General features: G+C 39.6%; 1 protein-coding gene across 1 annotated transcript; it reads left to right on the plus strand.

Moving 5' to 3' along the window:
• Positions 1-3,489: 3,489 nt before the first annotated feature.
• LOC134634321 (macrophage mannose receptor 1-like) lies at positions 3,490-20,177 on the plus strand. Its single transcript, XM_063483457.1, has 30 exons — positions 3,490-3,559; positions 3,666-4,067; positions 5,135-5,308; positions 6,368-6,523; positions 6,599-6,712; positions 6,811-6,951; positions 7,039-7,218; positions 8,968-9,125; positions 9,206-9,322; positions 9,402-9,517; positions 12,300-12,448; positions 13,937-14,136; positions 14,227-14,342; positions 14,446-14,527; positions 14,622-14,766; positions 14,874-14,912; positions 15,269-15,432; positions 15,571-15,635; positions 15,746-15,846; positions 15,979-16,118; positions 16,273-16,378; positions 16,456-16,622; positions 17,361-17,466; positions 18,246-18,478; positions 18,590-18,755; positions 18,853-19,005; positions 19,092-19,208; positions 19,289-19,447; positions 19,534-19,566; positions 19,657-20,177. The coding sequence occupies exons 1-30, from the start codon at positions 3,490-3,492 to the stop codon at positions 19,893-19,895; spliced, it is 4,308 nt and encodes a 1,435-aa protein (XP_063339527.1). The 3' UTR covers positions 19,896-20,177.
• Positions 20,178-20,878: the final 701 nt, after the last annotated feature.

Consider the following 20,878-nt stretch of genomic DNA (forward strand, 5'->3'; position numbering starts at 1 on the left):
TAACTGAGGGAGAAAGTTAGGGTCTTCTTCCAGATCTTGGCAATGTGGTGACACAGCTGAGTAACTTGTACTTACACAGAATCATTTAAACTGATAATCTGGTTCTGCTGGAGGTTTCTTCCTGTTAAAAGGGAGATTTTCCTTCCCACTGTCGCCAAAGTGCTTGCTCATAGGGGGTTATATGATTCTTGGGTTTTTTCTCTGTATGTATTATTGTAGGGTCTACCTTACAACATAAAGTGCCTTGAGGTGACTGTTGTTGTGATTTATATAAACAAAAATGAATTGAATGGAATGATCACTAATGAGAAGTTAATAGGCTGTTCATTATACTCAACATAGTTTCTTTCATTTATTTGATTGAATCTAATCCTTATGCCTTTTATCTTACTCTAATAAAAGACAGAAAACAAGGATGTGTTGCCATGACAGCTGGAGTTTTTGCGGGACTATGGGATGTTGTCAGCTGCAGTAACAAGGAGAAGTGTATTTGCAAGAAACGTGCTGAGGGTGTGCAGACAATAACAGCTCCACCCACCACTCTGGCCGCGACCTGTGCTTCTCAGTGGACCCCACTCGGCAAAGGGAACAAATGTTTCAAAGTAGGAGCACAAACTTAAGAACAATAACAAAATTTTTTCACTCCTTAATAAAGGTGTACAGCAAAAATCAAGAGGAAAGGAAGACTTGGTCTGAAGCACAGGACTTCTGCAGGGCCATTGGCGGGGACCTCATATGCTTACACAGTCATCAGGATTGGAGAGAGCTCAAGTATGTTTACTTGCACTAGCTAACAGCTTGCATATCTCAGAATTCATACTGGGTAAATCAACAATTCAGATAATCAGTGCTTGTGTTTTTTACTTTCATACAGTGTCTACTACAGTGAAAAATTCTGGATAGGTCTCAGCTTACAGGGAACCAATGGAGGTTTTGTCTGGAGTGATGGATCACCGGTACGTAGAAATTCAGATCAATCAGGAAAAGCTTTAATTATTATTGCTCTCATTTCCTGTCTAATTATGTATCTTTCCAAAAACTTTGACCTAGTTTGACTTTGAGAACTGGGGCTATGGAGAACCAAATAACCACAATGACAACGAGCACTGTACAGAGATGGATTCTAATATAGGAATGAACTGGAATGATCGGCACTGTGATGCCTACAATAGCTGGATTTGCCAGTTAAGCAAAGGTGAGACAGGCTGATCTTATCTTGGAATTTCAGCTCACACAGAGCCATATTTCCAAACCTTTGGCATTAAATTAAAGCTTGGTAAAATTTGTGGTTCTCACTCATAGATTGTCAGGTGTGACTCCCCTGAGCAGTGGTGGAAATAACGGCGTTACAAGTAACGGCGTTACTAACGTCAAGTAATCTAACTAATCACTATTCCTATCGTTACAACGCCGTTACAGTTACTAACAAGAAAATGCGGTCCGTTACTATTTTTCAACAAACAGACGGTTGAAGCTGTGTTCAGCTTACCAGAAAGACAGCAGAAAAAGAGAGAGAGCGAGTTTTGAGATGTGAGAGATTTGTGACGTTTAGCGTGTTTGGAGTGTGTAGTTCATGTGTTGTCTTGTGTAGTTAGTGTGTAGTGTTGTGGATAGTTTTGTGTTGTGTGTCAGAACAATGAGGCGACTGCTGTCTCCAGGTAGAAACAGGAGTGATACACCTGCTGCTGTCAGACCTGCAGGTATCAGGCTGTGATGTTCTCCTTTATAGTGGACAGAAATTATTTTTTTGGATTGACACAAATAATTTGTGTGGCATCTTATTGAAGAACAGCTGATTGTTCTGTAAATAGTTTGAAATGGTTATTTAAAAAATCAAGGTAAAAGGTAAATGGATGCAAATAACTTTGTTGTATTTGTATATATATGTTTGCATTTAAAGTTATGAAATATGATTCAGTAAACATGTTTGTGGTTGTTACAGTAAACTTTTTCTACTCTGATTTTATGTTTTTTGTCTGATTTTAGATCACTTGTGTTAATACAGTATGTCAAAATGAAAACATAACTGTAAATTCAGAAACGTGAGGTCTTGCTGAAAAGAATGATAACAAACAAGGCAAAGTAAATAGTTTTTAAAGGTGAAATGTGGAGGGAAAATCAAAAGTAGTAAAAAATGGCCAATTACACCCTGGACCCCAGAGGGTTAAACGTTTTTTTAAAGTAACGCAATAGTTACTTTTCAAGTAATTAATTACTTTTAGAATATTGTAACTCAGTTACTAACTCAGTTACTTTTTTGAAGAAGTAACTAGTAACTATAATTAATTACTTGAAAAGTAACTTGCCCAACACTGCCCCTGAGCCTGTGTTATCTGTACAAGGTAGGTTTAATCATTGCTCCAGAGAAAAGCTTTGTTGTTTCAACAGATCTTTTTATTTCACTGAGAAATACAGTGTTGATTCACCACTTCTGTCTAGACTCAACGATGCCATCTGCTATTTCATTGACTGGTCTAAAATGTGAATTTATACCTCATAAATTCATTTATGGTTCTTTGAGGCTAAACCCTAAGCATTCTCCAACATCTCTGGCTTTTCTCTTTTCATAAGTCCTCTTATATTTTCCGATCAGAATCCACTGTTCATGTAAAACTAAATGTGCCAACATGCTAAAGTTTAGCTTGTCATTGCAAGGATGCTGACTTAAGCATGTTGGCTTCACATACTACAGAATCACAAAGCTGCCTGCATGACTGAGCTCCCAATGACTGTTTTTGTTCTCTTTGCAGAATACAACACCACAGACGATGGATGGCTTCTATACAATGACAGAAGGGGAATTGTGGAAACTGTAGAAACAGCATTATAAGAAATGGTGCAGAAAGGCAGCACAAACTGCTGTGTAATACATATTGATAAATATAGACAAAAAGCAGAACTAGTTAGAGAGCTTGATGCGCTTAAAGAGCTCATGTGTAGGTCACCCACGTGACCTACACATGAGGGCAAGTGCTTAGCGGTGATGCTAAGCACTTGCCCCAGTTGGGGTGTAGAACCGTAAAAGGAGAGATGAATTGATATGTAAGACCAAAAAAGGAAAATAAGAATGTTAAAGGAAGGAGGAGATGTTTTGATCAAAACTGTGTATGAAGGGTACACAGAGTACTAAATAACAGAAAAAGAAGGCGCTGAAGAGGAACTTTGAAAGAGTATAAATATAATGTGTTTATTTAAATGCAGATGGACTGCCCTTCAGATCTGCAGGAGGCTTTTGCGCTGTGCACATCCCCCGTGCACATAGTGAATAAAGAAGTTGTTGAACTGAAAGTCTGTCTCGAGTCGTGTTATTCTACCAGGTCACAATTCAACAATCAGGGGGCGACAGCTGGTTCGCAACAGAAGGCACTGAGTCTCTGTATCACTGTTGCTCCATGTCACACACCTGTGCATACACCAGACCCCTTTGCTCATGACAGGAAATCTCTGCTACAGCCTCGTCCAACAGTAACTGCAAATTACACAAGGATAATGTTGCCCTGTTTAAATTTTGCTGTGGTCCTCTGTGTCCTTCAAGTCCTCTGCATCACCGCTGATATAGGTATGTAACACAGAAACATTTTTGTTGGTTAATACACTTGTGGCTTCATTTGAAAAGCATATGCCATGTGAATGTGTTGCTGAATTTTCTTTTTGCTCTGCTCCAGACACAAGTAGCTTCCTGATCTTCAATGAAGATCACAACAAGTGTGTAAAGGTGGAGAGTGCCAGCTTTATAACAGTGGATGCTTGTAATCCTCATGCCGAAGATCAACAGTTCCGATGGGTCTCTGAGTCTCACCTCCTCAGTTTGTCCCTCAGGCTGTGTTTGGGTACTACAGCGATAAAAGACTGGGTGAAGGTGCAGCTCATGGAATGTGATGAGAGCAATGACCTCCAGCATTGGCAGTGTAAGAACGATACCCTCTTTGGCCTAAAAGACCAGGACCTGCACTTAAACTGGGGCAACTACGATGAGAAAAGCGTCATGATCTACAAAGGTTCTGGGATCTGGAGTCGCTGGAGGATACATGGCACTCAGGGGGACCTCTGTTCAAAGGGATATCAAGGTAGGAATGATGGGTACAAGAGCCTACAAAGATAGCTAAACTTAAGTGTGCTTTAGCTTTGTAGAAAGTTTAGAAATGTGTTTTAGAAGGTCCATGAACAGTGCATGCTTTAAAGTTTGTTCTTTTAGTAATTTGTAAAGTACAATAAAATTTTTCTTACTTCCATTCAAATTACAAATGCAAAATATTATTATCTGTACAAAGTAAACCAGGTTAAAAAAGTGCTATGGCTACAGATGAAATGACATTTACCATCTAAATATGTTAAAGTATGTGGAAGTTTTTTTTTTTAATCTGATCTGAGTACAAAACTTGCTGGTTACAACATACATGATGAGAAACTTTCAAAGTGAGTACATTCAGGGATCGCGTAGTCTGTTGAGACTGCATAATTGTCAGTGCAGCACAGATAATAAGCAGTCCTTATGAAGGCACTCTCTGTGCACAGCACTGACAGCCAGTCTCAACTGTATAAATAGAATCCATTGGGGATAGGTTAAAAACCCACCCTTTTTTAAAGCTTGGCAACTCAAACAACCAAAAGCTGTATTAAGTTTTAACATCAACCATCACATTAAGGTCGAGATAAAACTCATTTATCACACCGTATAACCATAATTTCCCCTAGGGATCAATAAAGTATTCTGATTCTGATTCTGATGATTCTGATTTGCCAGTACAAGTATGTGTTTGCGTACTTTACTGTACTTCTGGTTTGGAGTGATTTGCAGTGATTCTTACTTACTATTTGCAACTTTTGCAGCACTTCCCAACATTCTGGAGCGTTTTGGGAAAAAACCCTTTTCATCATGGGAACATGTCCATTACAAGCACAAGTCCATTTTCTAAATTTAAATGACTGACCTTAACCGGGGCAAGAAACCGAGCAGTACTCCTTCTCGCCCAGCATCAGTAAATAAACTTGAGGGTAAATTGGGTGAAATCAATTGAATGAAGTTCTAAAAGCTTAAGAAAAGAACTCTAAGAAGTTGGGAGGTAAACTCTCATAATTATCAATCACATGCTGGTGAAATGACTGCACGTCTCCATTATTTGTGTCTCCGCAGAGATATTCACACTAGGAGGAAATGCTTTTGGAGCCGCTTGTCAGTTCCCTTTTAAGTTCGACAAGAAGTGGTACGCCGAATGCACTAAAGACGGTCGTACGGATGGACAGCTGTGGTGTGCCACAGAGAGAGATTATGATAAAGTGAGGAAATGGGGATTTTGTCCAACCAGAGGTAAGGAATGAAAAATCTCTTTAACCTGAAAGATGGTTACAGATGATTCAGTCCACTTTACATCTATAATATGAAGACAGGAAGCCCTCCATGGTTACTTTTATCAAATCATGCACAAAAAATAGATTTTTTATGAAGAATTCAGTGCTGCAGGTCTGTTTTCTGACACTTTCTGACCTCTTCCTCTCATGGACTGTCAACACAGCACTGTCCTCTGTTTCCTCTTTTCACATGCATAAGTTTCCCCTGGCACTACTCTTAAACTGAGGCAGGAAAGAAACGGCGAAATAAAGGGATCTCCCTTTACCAGACTGTTTTATAAAGTCAGAGTTCAGTCCCATCTAAGGCTGTAGAAGATGTCTCTCAAATTACAGACTCTATATATTTTCTTTCTTTAAGTTTTGAAATTCTTTTTGATACTTTCTCTTCCTGTGTCTCAGCTATTCCCAAAGTCAAGACTGTTGTGGCCCACTTAAAAACCACAGACTCCCATTGGGCCCACCCAATCCTTAATCTTTCTTCTAATCAAAATACAAGAAAAATCAACGAATTTCCTTGAAAATGTTACTCAAAAAGCATAAACAACACAGGCTGTTGGCTAAAAATTGCTAATGCTACCCAGTCATTCTTAAGGCCCTCCTCCAACACAAAACCTTAGTAATAATATATCAGAAACTAACCACCTCTTATTACCAGTTTTTACTTTTTATATAAATAAATACATTTATACACATATGTAATTGCATATACTTGTAAATTCAAACTGAATTTCTCTTATTACTGCAGCACCACCTGCAGTACCTTCACTGCCCACCAGGGGCCCCCCAGCTCACACTTCGGGAATCACTGTTATATATCAACATGTCATCAAAATAGCCATGTTTTAAATTGTGATAGGACCCAGTCTTCAGTCCATATTCAAACCATTCAGGGTAATAAAAAATGAATCCCTCACTGTGTACTGAAGTCAGGGAGCGTTCAATTAATTTAACTTCCTGATGTAAATAATTTCCAGCTGTGTAATAATTTATAGCGCTTTGTGTCTTTACCATGATCTAGCATCCTCCAACTGGATCACTGACCCAGTCACAGGGGTTCAGTATCAATTAAACGCTCAGTCAGTGTTGACTTGGTATCAGGCCAGGAAGAGCTGCCAGCAGCAGGGAGCCGACCTCCTCAGCATCATAGAGCTGCATGAGCAGTCATACATTTCAGGTACATAATCAGCCTTGTATCATCTGTGTTATATTGCTGATGATACATTAATTTCAAATGCATGTTTTGACACAGGGTTAGCAAATCATTTGGGCTCATCTCTGTGGATTGGGCTGAACAGCTTGGATTTTGAGAGTGGATGGCAGTGGAGCAACGGAAATCCTTTCAAATATTTAAACTGGGCCCCAGGTTAGTATGTCTTGGTATATGTCATGGAATTATGTGAGTTTTTTAAATACCCGGAGAACTTTTAAAATTTAGCATTACCTAACCTGTGCTTCCCACAGGTCATCCATCATCAAACCCTGGGGTAAACTGTGCAACCCTGAATGCTGCAAAGGCCTCAAAGTGGGAGAGCAGTGTGTGCAGCAAGAAACTTGGTTACATTTGTCGTAAAGGAAACGCTACCAGTCTGCCCCCACCATCGAGTAAATCTCAATTTATTATGAGTCCATATCTTTACAATACAAACCTACAAAGACTATGTTCTTAGCCCTTTTGGTCTCTATCCACAGTCAAACAGCCTGGCTTTTGCCCCAATCACTGGGTTCACTATGCAGGAAACTGCTACTATCTGGTGAGGACTGCAGAGATGTGGAGTAATGCTTTAGCTGCATGCCGCAAAGAAGGAGGAGATCTTGCCAGCATACATAACATAGAGGAGCAGAGCTTCATTATTTCTCAGTCTGGATACAGTAAGTGTGCAAGAAGATAACAACAAATAACAATATCCTGCTAAAGTACTGAAATATCAGAAAGTAAGTACTCTATCGTGACATGGAATAGGCCTACCTGTTAGTGATGTGTCGGTCGCAAACGAAACGGTTCTTAGAGCCGGGTCTTTGACATGAACGGCGCGATCCGACTCTTTATTCTCTCGCACTTTTTTTCCGCTTCACTCCTCACGCGAGCCTTGTGCTTGTGCTGAGCAGAGGGGGGAGGGGCGGTAGTTACACTCGCAGTAGCAGAGGAGGGAGAGACAGAGAAAGAGAGCCAGGGACAACAACGTCACATTAGAAAGGTATAGTAATCATCCACAACTATTTTCAGTTGCGGATGATAAAGGATTCAGTAAGTTTATTCATGCAGGCCCATATGACAGAGAATGTGCATCTTCTTTTTTTTTGCATCTTTTAATTTATATTTTATTGTTTTGTGGTTTGCAGTGTTTTGTGTTGTTTCACTTTAAATTTGTTTAAAAGAAAAAAGCTGAACATTTAATTAGTTAAAAGCTTAAATGTAAATAGTTTGTTTTCGTATTATATAATTCATTTATTACATTTTATGTGGAGTGAATAAATAAAAGTATATTTACGGTGGCCCCGAGAGACAAAGCACGCACAAACTCCAAAACATGTACAAACTCCAAAACACAACCGAAGTGCTTCAGGATGCTAGGGGCAGTGTTGAGCTTTTGTTACCTAGTGGCTACACAAGCCCGGAAGTACCAACGACCGGATTTGGTGTGTGGTAGGTAAATGAACTCTTTTTTTTTTTTTTTTATTATTTGAATATATATGAGTGTTTGTGTATAAATACACAAACAATACACATATGCTTTCAATTGTGTAATTTAAGTGATCTAGGTAGCTCTGATTTGGAAGTTCAGTTAACGCTAGAAATGTGTTTTGGAGTTTGTACGTGCTTTGTCTCTAGGGGCCACCGTATATGTTTATATATAAACATATATAAATAAAACCACGTTTTTTTTACATTAGTAATTCGTTTTGTGCGTAATTTTATATTGTTGTTGATAATAAATTAATTAAAGCAACAAAACAACATGAAGAGCCGGTTGGGAGCCGAAAGAGCTGGCTCTTTTTAGTCCCATATGGAAAAGATATATATAAATCTTAAAAAGTTTGTATCTGTCTTGTGTGAAACATGTATGAAAAGCACACAAGAGTGAAAACAGATATAAGATCCGTTGAAAAATTATATAAATGAAACTTGTATGTTTTGGATACTTACTAAAACAATATATGAAAGTAATGAGAAAGTGGCCACCTTCATGAGTAAATCATATAAGCATAATATGATTCACTATATGAAGTAGGCCACATCTTATGCAAGTCTTTTATAAGTTATTACTATTTCTTTTCCATATGGGGTGAGCCGAGCCGAAAGAGCCGGTTCTCTAAAAAGAGCTGGAAATCCCATCCCTGCTACCTATTACCTACCTACCTATAAATTAAAAAAAAAATAATTTTACATTTTGAGAAAATATGAAACCTTATTTTAAGCCTTGAGCTAATTTGCTCAGCATAGCATTAGCTAGGTTGTACCGTATGAGCTTTGTAACAAACTATACCTGGCAGCACCTCCAAACCAGACTAAAAAAATTAATTTGTGATGTTCATTAAACAATGCTATTATAAAAACAGCCTGAAAGAGTAAGGAGACATATATGACCACTTTCCATCTCTCAATATTTCAAACTTCAGTGCCGACAGATGTGCTCTGGATTGGCTTGAATGACCAAAAGAACCAGATGCTCTTTGAATGGTCCGATCACTCATATGTCACCTTTACCCAGTGGCAGAGTGATGAGCCCTCTCATCTCACCAGCTTCCAAGAGGACTGTGTCCTGATTCAAGGAAAGGTAGCACAAATTCTTGCAAAACGACAATCAATATTGTTATAAAGCTACTACTCTAAGACCCCTCTGTATTTCTTATACAGGATGGTAAGTGGGCAGATCACATGTGTGAGAAGTTGCATGGATATATGTGCAAGAAGAAAGCCTCGGCTAAACCAATTGGAGGCAGTCTAGCGGAAGTCAACGAAGGGTGCAAGCTTGTGAGTTATGTCCTTTCCTTTAAATAGAGATGTAAATTAACAGAAAAGTCTTTATTTGTCAGTTTTTCTCCTTTTTTAGGGATCAGTCAGGTTTGGTTCATACTGTTATAACATCGGAGCTGAGAAAAAAACCTTTGAAGAGGCAAAGCTGGCATGCTCAGGGGCTGGTGCTAACCTGGTGGATGTGTCTGATAGGTATATTTCATGTTTAGATGTTTTCGTAATAGTTCAAATACCAAATACAAGTTTTTAAAATGTTACAGAGAATGACACTGAAAAACTTTTTTGTTATATCCATTTCAATTATTTTGCTTTGTAGTATTATGAACTATTTTGCAGTACATATTTTTGGAGTATGCGTAGTATTGTGTGCTCCTTACTTTTAAAAATTAAGATCTTTTTGCATTAACCAGATAACAAACAAATTCAGGCTGTAATGTAACATACAATAATTTTTCTGGTTCATGTTAGTGCTACATTTGTATGCCCCAAAAATAATCACATTTATTTTGCTTACTATTGAGATCACAAATATTTGCCACAACTATTCATTGATTTTTAATAAAATCAAAAACAGTTTTTATTGCACTTCCATGCAAACATAAGTCTGCTTTCACATCCATATTGCATGACTGCTAATGAGCAAATCTTTGCATCACAATAAAATTCTCATAAACTCTATCTAAAGACCAAAAAAAGAGACTGTACCAGAACTGTGCCATCAATTGTACCTGAATGACTTGACAGAAAATAACTCTGAGTGGGGAAGATATATTTTTTGTCTGAGAAGCTGACCCTTTTCATGAAACCTTCATTACTCACTGTGTTTTTTTGAAAAATTGGTTAGTTATTTCATTTTTCTTGGTGAGCTGGTGAGATACATTGGCACAGTGTACTGTCCACTTTTGTACAATGTCTGAGTTCACTTCCAGTTAGCAACCAGTGCGTTGTTTTGCTTGGCCTCCATTCATTCATAATACTGCGATTTGTGGCATGTGTTCAAGTGACTGAATTATGCAAGAAATGTCTCCTGGATGCACTGGCACACATCTTTATTGATGTATCCTGGGGTCATCAGGTGTTTCAGGTCTCACAACATCATACACCCTCGCCCAGGCGACCCAGCCGGGGGCGATCAGGCCTTGACTTACGTAGCAAAAGCTACCCACGGATCCGCCCTCTTAATCCACAGCCACCTTGTGGCTTTCTCTGCCACTTCATTCACAGCCTGGATGGTGGACGTCTGCCTGCATGATGTTTGCCCAGGTGACCTTGCACTGCAAAGTGCTCTCTCACCTTGTCCATGCTCCCTGCCACCTGAGTCCTGCAGCCCTGCTTACTCGCTCCTCCTCCTCACCTGCTTGGACCTCCCCTGGAGTAGCTGGTGTCTCTCCTTTCCCTGTGCCCTGCTGGGCCTTTGGGAAGTGCCCCAAGCCTGTTCCCCCTTTTGCTAAAACCCCCAACAGTGTCTGTGTGACTCTGCCACCTCAACTGCCTTCTCGGCCTTCTACTTTCTTCCTGTCTTTACCTCGATACCTGCTGATGCCACCTTGCAGTCTTTGGCATCTCTATACTGTAGGGCTTCTCTTCTGTGTGCCACCTTGAACTCTTCTGTGAGACCACTGAAGGGTAACTGCAAGATGTTGCCTGCCCCACACAAGGCAGCACTGCTGAGGTTGTGGGGAAGACCCAGCCACTTACAAAGAAAGCCACTGATCTTCCTTTCAAAGGATTCCAGAGTAGTTATTGGAACTGTATAGACAAGTACAGGCCACAGGATTCTGGGCAGGATGGAATGCTGGTAGTTCCAGGCTTTAAATCTTCCAGGAAGGCCAGACTTATCCACCTTAGTGAGCCAGGCTCCCAGGTCCTCATTTGCCTTCTGGATGGCAGCAGAGTCTTTCAGGCTGGAGTCAGTGAGTTGCCCCAAGCTCTTGACTGGTTGTTCCGTTATGGATGGGACTATGGTTCCTGAGATTGAGAACTTGTCCGTCACCTTCCCCTTCTTTAGTACCATAGATCTTGACTTGGAAGGTTTGAAACTCATCCTTGCCCATGAGATGAGTCTCTCAAGTCCTTGTAAGATCCACCTGCACCCTGGGACTGATGACATCATGATGGTGAGGTCATCCATATAGGCTCTAATAGGGGGAACTTTACACTCCACCTCAGCAGCCTTTACCACCATGTTCATTGCAAGGGCAAACAGCATAACTGAGATGGTACAGCCTATTATTATTCCTTTCCCGAGGCGATGCCAGTCTGAACTGGCCCAGAAGTGACCCTGAGCCTGAAATTGTCGTAATAGTCTAAGATCAGGTCCGTGATCCTGCTGGGGACATGGTGGAGGTGTAGAGCACGCTCAACCAGTTTGTGTGGGATAGACCCGTAGGCATTGGTCAGGTCCCACCACAAGACATCTAGGTCGCCTCTGTTCTCGTGGGCTTCTCTTATAAGGTGTGTAACTACAACAATGAGGAAGCCAGGAACTCCTGGGTTCCCCATCTTCTGAAATGATGGAGAAACTCGGTCAGTCTCCGGGAGACAATGCTAAAAAACACCTTCCCCTCCATGTTCAATAGCGAGATGCTCTGAAACTGGTTGATGTTTTTCGAGTCCTCCTCTTTGGTAATCCAGACTCGCTCTGCACACCTCCACTGGTCAGCAACTCTCCCTCTCCACCATATCACCTTTGAGGTCTTCCACAGGTGACAAAGCAGCTCTGGCCAGGATGAAAAAGAAAGCACTGGACAAAGGTAGCTTTATTTGATCTCTGATCACTTGATCACGATCGCCTACTTTTTACATAACAATCCTTTAATATTAGAGCCTTTATCAGACTAGTATTGTCAGTACTGAACCATGACAGAAAAAATTTGTATATCTATTTTCGACTTCGCAACTATTCCACACTTAATTTTAATGTAGAAATGTCACACGTATGCCAAACTTTCTGTTTGTGTATGTTTTCATGCAGATATGAGAATGCATTTCTAGTCAGTTTGGTGGGCTTGAGACCAGAGAAGTACTTCTGGACAGGTTTATCCAACACAGAAGACAGAAACACTTTCAAATGGACGACTGAAAGAGCGGTCACGTTCACTCATTTCAATGTGGGAATGCCAGGTACACCTTAGTTAGACTCTTTAACCTATCACATTCAGTTTTGGCATCACTGTCCTGCTGGAGTGTGTTTAAACACATCTAGCTGATGATTTGAGGAGAAGTTGTCAAATTTGAAAGAAGTCAACTTTCTTCATTATTCCATCCACTTTTTGTAATGTAGCAGTACCACTCTCAGCAACACAGTCCCAGAAAATTATGCTACCACCGCCGTGCTTGGCAGTTGATGCAGTGTTAACTTACTCCTCACCTTCACTCCTATTATTTTGTCTGAGTGGTGGACAGCTTCAAATTTCAGTTGAGCTTGAAGGTGCTGATTTTTCATCATCATCATCATCGTCATCATCACCTTTATTTATAAAGCACTTTAAAACAACCACAGGTGACACAAAGTGCTGTACATTGGGACTATAAAATAAAATTACATGAGATATAAATAAAAACCAAGTAAAAGAAAGTAAAATAATTAATTAAATAACTAATTCAATTAAAAGAGAAACTAAGTCTCACTGAGGTTAAAAGCCAAAGAATAAATGTGGGTTTTAAGACGTGGTTTAAAAGTGGACAGTGAAGGGGCCTCTCTAACGTGCAAGGGCAAATTATTCCATAATTTAGGAGCCATGATAGAAAAGGCCCTGTCCCCTCTGAGCTTCCTCTTGGATCTCGGTACCTCCAGGAGCAGCTGGTCAGCTGACCTGAGAGACCGACAGGGTGTGTGGTGATGAAGAAGCTCAGAGAGGTAAGGTGGGGCAAGACTGTGAAGGCATTTAAAAACAAACATGAGACTTTTAAAATTAACTCTAAAAGACACAGGAAGCCAGAGAGGCTAGCACATTGGTTATATGCTCTCTTTTACGAGTTCCTGTTAGGAGTCGTGCAGCCGCATTTTGAACCAGCTGCAGACGTTTGAGCAACGACTGACTGACCCCTGCATAAAGTGAGTTACAGTAGTCCAGGCGGGAAGAAATAAAAGCATGGGTCACTGATTTAAGGTGCTGCCTTGAAAGATAAGATTTTACTCTTGCCAGTCACCTTAAATGATAAAAACTGGACTTCACCACTGCTCTGATTTGGTTGTCCAATTTAAAATCACTGGTTTTTGAAACTGGTTTCACTATTGACAGTGAAGTTGGGATTACAGCAGTTTCCAGTTCATGTCAAGCTTCAGCCTTGGTTGTTCCTAGCTTGTTCCTGAACTAACTAAATTTCCTCTCATCTGAGTGAAAAAGTTAGGGTCTCCTGCCAGATCTTGGCAATGTGGCGACACAGCTGAACAACTAGTACTTAAACTGAATCATTTAAACTGATAATCTTGGAATCTGCAGTTGTTTAGAGACAGACCTTCCCAATCTACAGTTCTCCTTCTTCACTTGTCGTGTCAATCATCATCACTAATGAGAAGTTAATAGGCTCTTCTTATACTCAACACAGTTTCTTTCATGTATTTGATTGAATCTAATCCGTATGCCTTTTACCTTTCTCTAATAAAAGACAGAAAACAAGGATGTGTTGCTATGACAACTGGAGTTTTTGCTGGACTATGGGATGTTGTCAGCTGCAGTAACAAGGAGAAGTATATTTGCAAGAAACGTGCTGAGGGTGTGCAGACGACAACAGCTCCACCCACCACTCTGGCTGCAACCTGTGCGTCTCAGTGGATCCCACTCGGCAAAGGGAACAAATGTTTCAAAGTAGGAGCACAAACTTAAGAACAATAACAAATTTGTGCTGCTTCAGTAATAAAACACTGGCTTATTTTGCTTTTTCACTCCTTAATAAAGGTGTACAGCAAAAATCAAGAGGAAAGGAAGACTTGGTCTGAAGCACGGGACTTCTGCAGGGCCATTGGCGGGGACCTCATATGCTTACACAGTCATCAGGATTGGAGAGAGCTCAAGTATGTTTACTTGCACTAGCTAACAGCTTGCATATCTCAGAATTCATACTGGGTAAATCAACAATTCAGGTAATCAGTGCTTGTGTTTTTTACTTTCATACAGTGTCTACTACAGTGAAAAATTTTGGATAGGCCTCAGCTTACAGGGAACCAATGGAGGTTTTGTCTGGAGTGATGGATCACCGGTACATAGCAATTCAGAACAATCAGGAAAACCTTTAAATATTATTGCTCTTATTTCCTGTCTAATTATGTATCTTTCCAAAAACTCTGACCTAGTTTGACTTTGAGAACTGGAACTATGGAGAACCAAATAACCACAATGACAACGAGCACTGTACAGAGATGGATTCTAATATAGGAATGAGGTGGAATGATCGACACTGTGATGCCTACAATAGCTGGATTTGCCAGTTAAGCAAAGGTAAGACAGGCTGATCTTATCTTGGAATTTCAGCTCACATATTTCCAAACCTTTGGTGTTAAATTAAAGCTTGGTAAAATTTGTGGTTCTCATTCATATATTGTCAGGTGTGACTCCCAACCCTGAGCCTGTGATATCTGTACAAGGTAGGTTTAATTATTGTTTCAGAGAAACAATCTAGTTGTTTCAACAGATCAACGATGCGATCTGCTATTTCATTGATTGGTCTAAAATGTGAATTTATACCTCATAAATTCATTTATGGTTCTTTGAGGCTAAACCTAAGGATTCTCCAAAATCTCTGACTTTTCTCTTTTCATAAGTCCTCTTATATTTTCCAATCAGAATCCACTGTTCATGTAAACCTAAATGTGCCAACATGCTAAAGATTAGCTTGTCATTGCAAGAATGCTGATTTAAGCATGTTGGTTTCACATACTACAGAATCACGAAGCTGCCTGCATGACTGAACTTCCAATGACTGTTTTTGTTCTCTTTGCAGAATACAACACCACAGATGATGGATGGCTTCTATACAATGACAGTCAGTATTACCTGAACATGAACAAACAGAGTATGGAAGCAGCCAGAGCCTATTGCAAAGAAAACTTTGGTGAACTTGTAGTCATCACAGGAGAGAGCGAGAGAAAGTTCCTTTGGAAACAGGCAAGAAATATAGAATTTATTTCCAAATGTGAGAATTCAAATCAGCACCTTTGTGCATTTCTTTTAAAATTCCAAAATCCACTGAGTCTGTTCTTCCCTTTCCTCCTAATATAAAGTCTCATTTTTATGTTTCAACAGATTTCTAGAGGAACAGAAGGACAGTACTACATCGGGCTGATAGTGAATTTAGATAAATCATTTAGGTAAATCAAAATGCGTTACTTACAAAAAAAACACTAGCTGTTTACAAACAACCTTCATCAAATGTTTAGGATTCTTGATAACTTGTTAATTCTCTTCTTTTCATTTTAAGCTGGCTTGATGGCACCCCTGTAACTTACACCGCATGGGAACACAATGAGCCCAACTTTGCCAACAATGATGAAAACTGTGTCACTATGTACAACAGCATGGGTGAGTCTAATACAGAGAAAATCCATATTGTAATTTATGGTAAATGTTAGCTAAAAAATTAACCCCTAAATCCCTTGAAATGATTTGAAATTTAATTCAATTCATAATTTTCTGTAAATTCTTCACATTTAGGGTACTGGAATGATATTAACTGTGGTATTGAGCTCCCTTCGATATGTAAGAGAAGCAACAGTTTTATCAATACAACAATGACCCCGACCACAGCTCCCAAAGGAGGATGTGCTCCAGAGTGGCTAGCTTTCCAAGGAAAGGTAAATATATATGTACTACACAGATTATTCCAGGTAAATGTATTTAATTAAACAAATAAATAAATAAAAAGTGTAGAAAGATATCCTGGCCAAGTTGATTTCTGCCCATTTGTTATTTCAGTATAAACGCCCTGATTACATTTTATTTACACAGTGCTACAAATTTGTTGTGGGGAATAACAAAAACTGGCACGATGCCAGGACACATTGCATAAACCAGGGAGGAAATCTGCTTTCTATAACCAGTGAGAAAGAGCAAGGTGAGTGCAGTTCATGTTTAAACATATCGGTTGATTTTTATGTGTCGCTAAATTACATTGCAATAATTCCTTTCTAGCTTTCCTAACAACACAGATGCTGAACTACAAGGAAGATTTTTGGATTGGTATGAATGATGTCAACTGGGACATGCGCTTTGTGTGGACAGATGGGAAAAGTATTTCATACACTAACTGGGCCTTAGGGGAGCCAGCATCAGCACCTCCAGGAAGATATTTTCATGAGGTTTTTCTGAGAATTTTTTCTGTCTCTCACATGCTTTAATTTAGTAAACAGATTGAATTAGTGCTGCCTATCCAGACAGCTAATATTAAATAAACAGTTTAGTTTAACAGTATGGTACATGTATGTGCCCCAGATGGTCCCAGTCACCTTAGCACAGGATTAGGAAGAAGTCTAATATGATATTCAAAAGATCACTTTTAATCACGAAATGGTAGTATTTCTTTGTTATCCCATCCTTCCAAGTCAAGGTTTGGTCTAAAGAACATATAAAATATTTAAAATCTTTGTTTCATAATCAGTAATATAGAAAGAAAAAAACAAGAGCAGCTATGTTTCCAGTTATCGAGTTCAGGATCCTATCCCAGCTGTCACAGGGTCAGAGGCGGGGCACACAGTGGCCTTTGCTGGGTGAACAGACACAGAGAGGTGGACATCCGTGCTCACAGCCAATTTAGAGTCATCAGTTAACCTAACCTGCCTGCAGAGCATGCAGGCAGACACAGCACCACTTCTATCTACTTTTAGTTAAATAAGTAAATCTGTAAACTTTTTTACTCCACCAGCCATTCTGCCTCCATCACACAGTGATTACACAGATTATGTGTGCATGCCCCAGTGGTAATATTTATGTATGTAAGGCAAACATTTACTTACTCAAACCGTGTGTAAAAAGAAATGTCAGCATACTGTCATCATAATACGACCCATGGAAACAAACCTTTTTTTTCTGCTTGACAGTCCTATGACTGTGTGATCATGATAGGCACCAGTGCCAGAAAAACTGGATACTGGAAGGTGGATGACTGTCAGTCAGAATATGGCTTCATCTGTAAAAGAAAAATTGGTGAGTAATAAACTAACGAGGCCACACTATCAGTAAAGCATGCTGTTAAATTTGAAGGCGCTCTATACTCTCCTTATTTTCTCTTATAGATACTGTTTATACAAATGTATTATGCAACTCACCTCGATGAGTCACAAGATCAAGCTTCAGACAACTTTTTTAACTCTTGGATCTGTGTGATGTCAGTGACTAACCCTAATATGGTCATGTTGCCTATGGCCACAATAGCCAAGGAGTTCAAACCTGTTGTATGTAACAGTCAGCCAATCAGAACAATCGGTTTACAGTTAGCTTAACAATACCCAACATAAACAAAAATGATTTCAAAATTTAAATTATTTAAAAGTGTGAATTGTCATGAATTGATGAATGATGGTAGTTGAGAGGACGCTGAATCATGATGTTGAAACAGGCATTACAACAGAAATGCGTCCATTACACTGCAGAGCAGTACAGTGGCATGAAAAACAAAAGAAAAACACGGAGAATGACCAGGAGCCAAACAGGAAGCACAACCAGAAGTAAAACAGGTGATCTGACAAAATAAAGACAGGACTCTGTATACACAGGGGGCTGCTGAGGATGAAAAAAAGGTGGGAGAAGGTCAAAGCACAGGAGCAAGTAATCAAACACAAGTGAAAACAATGAGAGAAACAGGAGGGATGTAAAAGCAAAGTGGAAAATAATTATGTTTTGTGTAATTGAACTTGTGTTACAGGGCCCTTACGTAGACATTTCTTGTGACTGTGATTACCAGCTTATGTGTGTCATTTACTCAGATTCACAAATTGCTGTCAAACCCACCACTGTGTCACCAAAGACCTTCTACAAGCTCGGCAATGACTCCTACAAAGTGGTGACCCAGAAAATGCGCTGGGATGAGGCCAGGAGGCAGTGCCAAGCAGATGATGCAGAGCTGGCTAGCATCCTGAGCCCTGTAGCACACGCATACGCTACCTTGCAGATTCTCAACCTCAACGAGCCTTTGTGGATTGGCCTCAACAGCAATGTGGTAGGGGTCTACCTGTTACATCTTATTGCTGGTTCAAGCAGGATTTCAAGTTGAGATTTTGACCTTGTTTCTAGCTCTGTGTCAGTTTTCAGCGATTTTATTTTTTCACAGACTGGTTTTCACTTCAAGTGGGTGGATAACTGGGCTCTGTCTTACACCAAATGGGGCAAAAATGAACCTAAAAATAACTACGCCTGTGTGTATGTAGATGTGGACAAAACATGGAAGACTGCACCATGTACCAATACCTATTATTCCCTTTGCAAAAAGTCACCAGGTGAGACATTCTCTCTTTTACACTGTGTACACACTCACTATGCAGAGTTAGCAGGCAGCTCATAAGACTGGCATAAAACTTGCTCCTTCTTTTTCAGTTGTAGCTCCCACTGCTCCCCCACAGCTTCCTGGAGATTGTCCACAATCAACAAGATGGGGAACATGGATACCTTTCAGAGGCCATTGTTATTCGTTCTGCAGCTCAGTGACCGACGAGTGGCCCCGCGCCTCACTTCATTGTATACAAATGGGTAAGTTACGAAGAATTCAACATACACAGAGAATTATGTCCATGTTTATAACCTTTAGCATTTAACTGTTGTACCATGTTTATCAGGTGCTTCTCTAGTAAGTGTTCAGGACCCTATTGAGAGTAAATTCATAGAAGAGAATGTGGAGATTCTCCAGGACAGTGCCAAAATCTTTTGGATTGGCATGTACAAAACCCATGAAGGTGAGGTTAAATTCAATCATGTATATACACATAGATACATTGGATATGTATTGATTAATTAACATGTGTCTCTGCTTCAGATAAGTGGATGTGGTTCGATAACAGCCCTTTGGACTATACCAACTGGAAATCAGGAATGCCACAGTCAGAGCCGTGTGTGTACATCAGTTCTTACACTGGTCTGTGGAGTACGACACACTGCAGAAGGTCATTTTCTTACATCTGCAAAACACCAAAAGGTAACTTAAAACACGCTTTTTTTTAAAAAATATTCAATTTAGCCTTGTATGTATTTACTTATTTATTTACTGATTTATCATTTTAGTAATTAAACCTACAGAAAAGCCTCCATTTGTTGGTAAGTTGTTAAAAATATATAACATATATTTTTTAATTTTTCAAATCTGAGTAATTTCAATGCTCCAACACTATGTTTTTGCCTCCTCAGCCCACGTCGTCCAGGAAACTACACACGGGTCTGCTGGCATCATTGTGGCTATAGTATTAATTGTAATCGCCATAGTTGGACTTGGTGCCTTCCTCCTGTTCCGTAAAAGGATACCTAGGATACCTGCCCCCACCCTGGGAGAATCCACCTTTGACAACAAGTTATACAACAATCCAAACCGAGCAGCGGTGGACACCAAAGGGCTGGTTGAGAACATAGAACAGAATGAGCAAGCATAGAAAGGCAGGAGAGGATTGGCAATCAACCCCATGAAAATTAGATTTCTGTTTTTATTTCATGCTTATATTTTGGATCACTTCTCTGGAAACTGGAACTGTTTGGTGGTTTGTTTGTTTTTTTGGTTTGTTTGTTTTGGGTGGGGGTTTGAGGAAATTGTACGATTTGTATGGAAAAATAGTGATTACAAATTATTGTGTTTTTGTTTTTCATGATAATGTAAAATGTGAAATGTGTACAAATTTTTTTGTTTTGTTTTACTTTTATAATCAAAATAGTGAATGATGAGAATGACAAAAAGTGAACTTTAGTACAATTTGATAAATCTAAGTTGGAATGCTCTCTGTGTCCATTTTATGGCATTTAAATCAAAGCCCGATTAAAAAAATATGAAAACATGAAAAAAAAAATTCTATTTTTTTTGCTTTTAAGTGAATGAATAGAAGCATGGTATTTATTTACAGCCATGATATACATGAAGACTGGGCTGGTTTCCACTAAGTTATGGTAAACATCAACAGTTGAATCTAATAGAGCTGCAGGCAACATGCTTAGTTTCCACTGTGATGTTTATGTAACCATGTGTAGAAAGGAAAGAAAGAGAGGTCCTTCTCCATCAGGTGGAGAGCAGCTAATCACCTGATGGCAGGGAGGTGGTAAGTAGAGGAGGACAAAAAAACATTTTATTCATAAAACCACACCAGGGTGTTCAGGACAACAAAAACCTAAAAGCACACAAAGCAAACTAGCAGTCCACAGTATATTAAGCCTACAGTCACCATGGTTTTAAACTAAGTGCTCAATAAACCATTGGAACAAAAAGCCTTTCATCAGTTGTGCCTCAATATGAATCACCTGTTGCTGGGTCCAACTCCATGGCCATGCCTGGCGAAGACTCAATACGGCCCACTGGATTTCATGGGAAACTGTGAAGGAGGGCATAAATTTTGGAGCTTTAATTGCAATTTTACAACTTTTACAGCTT

This window comes from Pelmatolapia mariae, linkage group LG9 (assembly GCF_036321145.2).
Source record: "Pelmatolapia mariae isolate MD_Pm_ZW linkage group LG9, Pm_UMD_F_2, whole genome shotgun sequence".
NCBI classification, from domain to species: domain Eukaryota; kingdom Metazoa; phylum Chordata; class Actinopteri; order Cichliformes; family Cichlidae; genus Pelmatolapia; species Pelmatolapia mariae.

What these genes read in the sequence shown, in the direction of transcription:
- LOC134634321 (XM_063483457.1), top strand. Translation starts at nt 3,490, where the DNA reads ATGTTGCCCTGTTTAAATTTTGCTGTGGTCCTCTGTGTCCTTCAAGTC. An exon ending in CTGCATCACCGCTGATATAG is followed by an intron (nt 3,560 to 3,665) that starts GTATGTAACACA and finishes GCTCTGCTCCAG; the next exon opens with ACACAAGTAGCTTCCTGATC. An exon ending in CAGGAAGATATTTTCATGAG is followed by an intron (nt 16,623 to 17,360) that starts GTTTTTCTGAGA and finishes TCTGCTTGACAG; the next exon opens with TCCTATGACTGTGTGATCAT.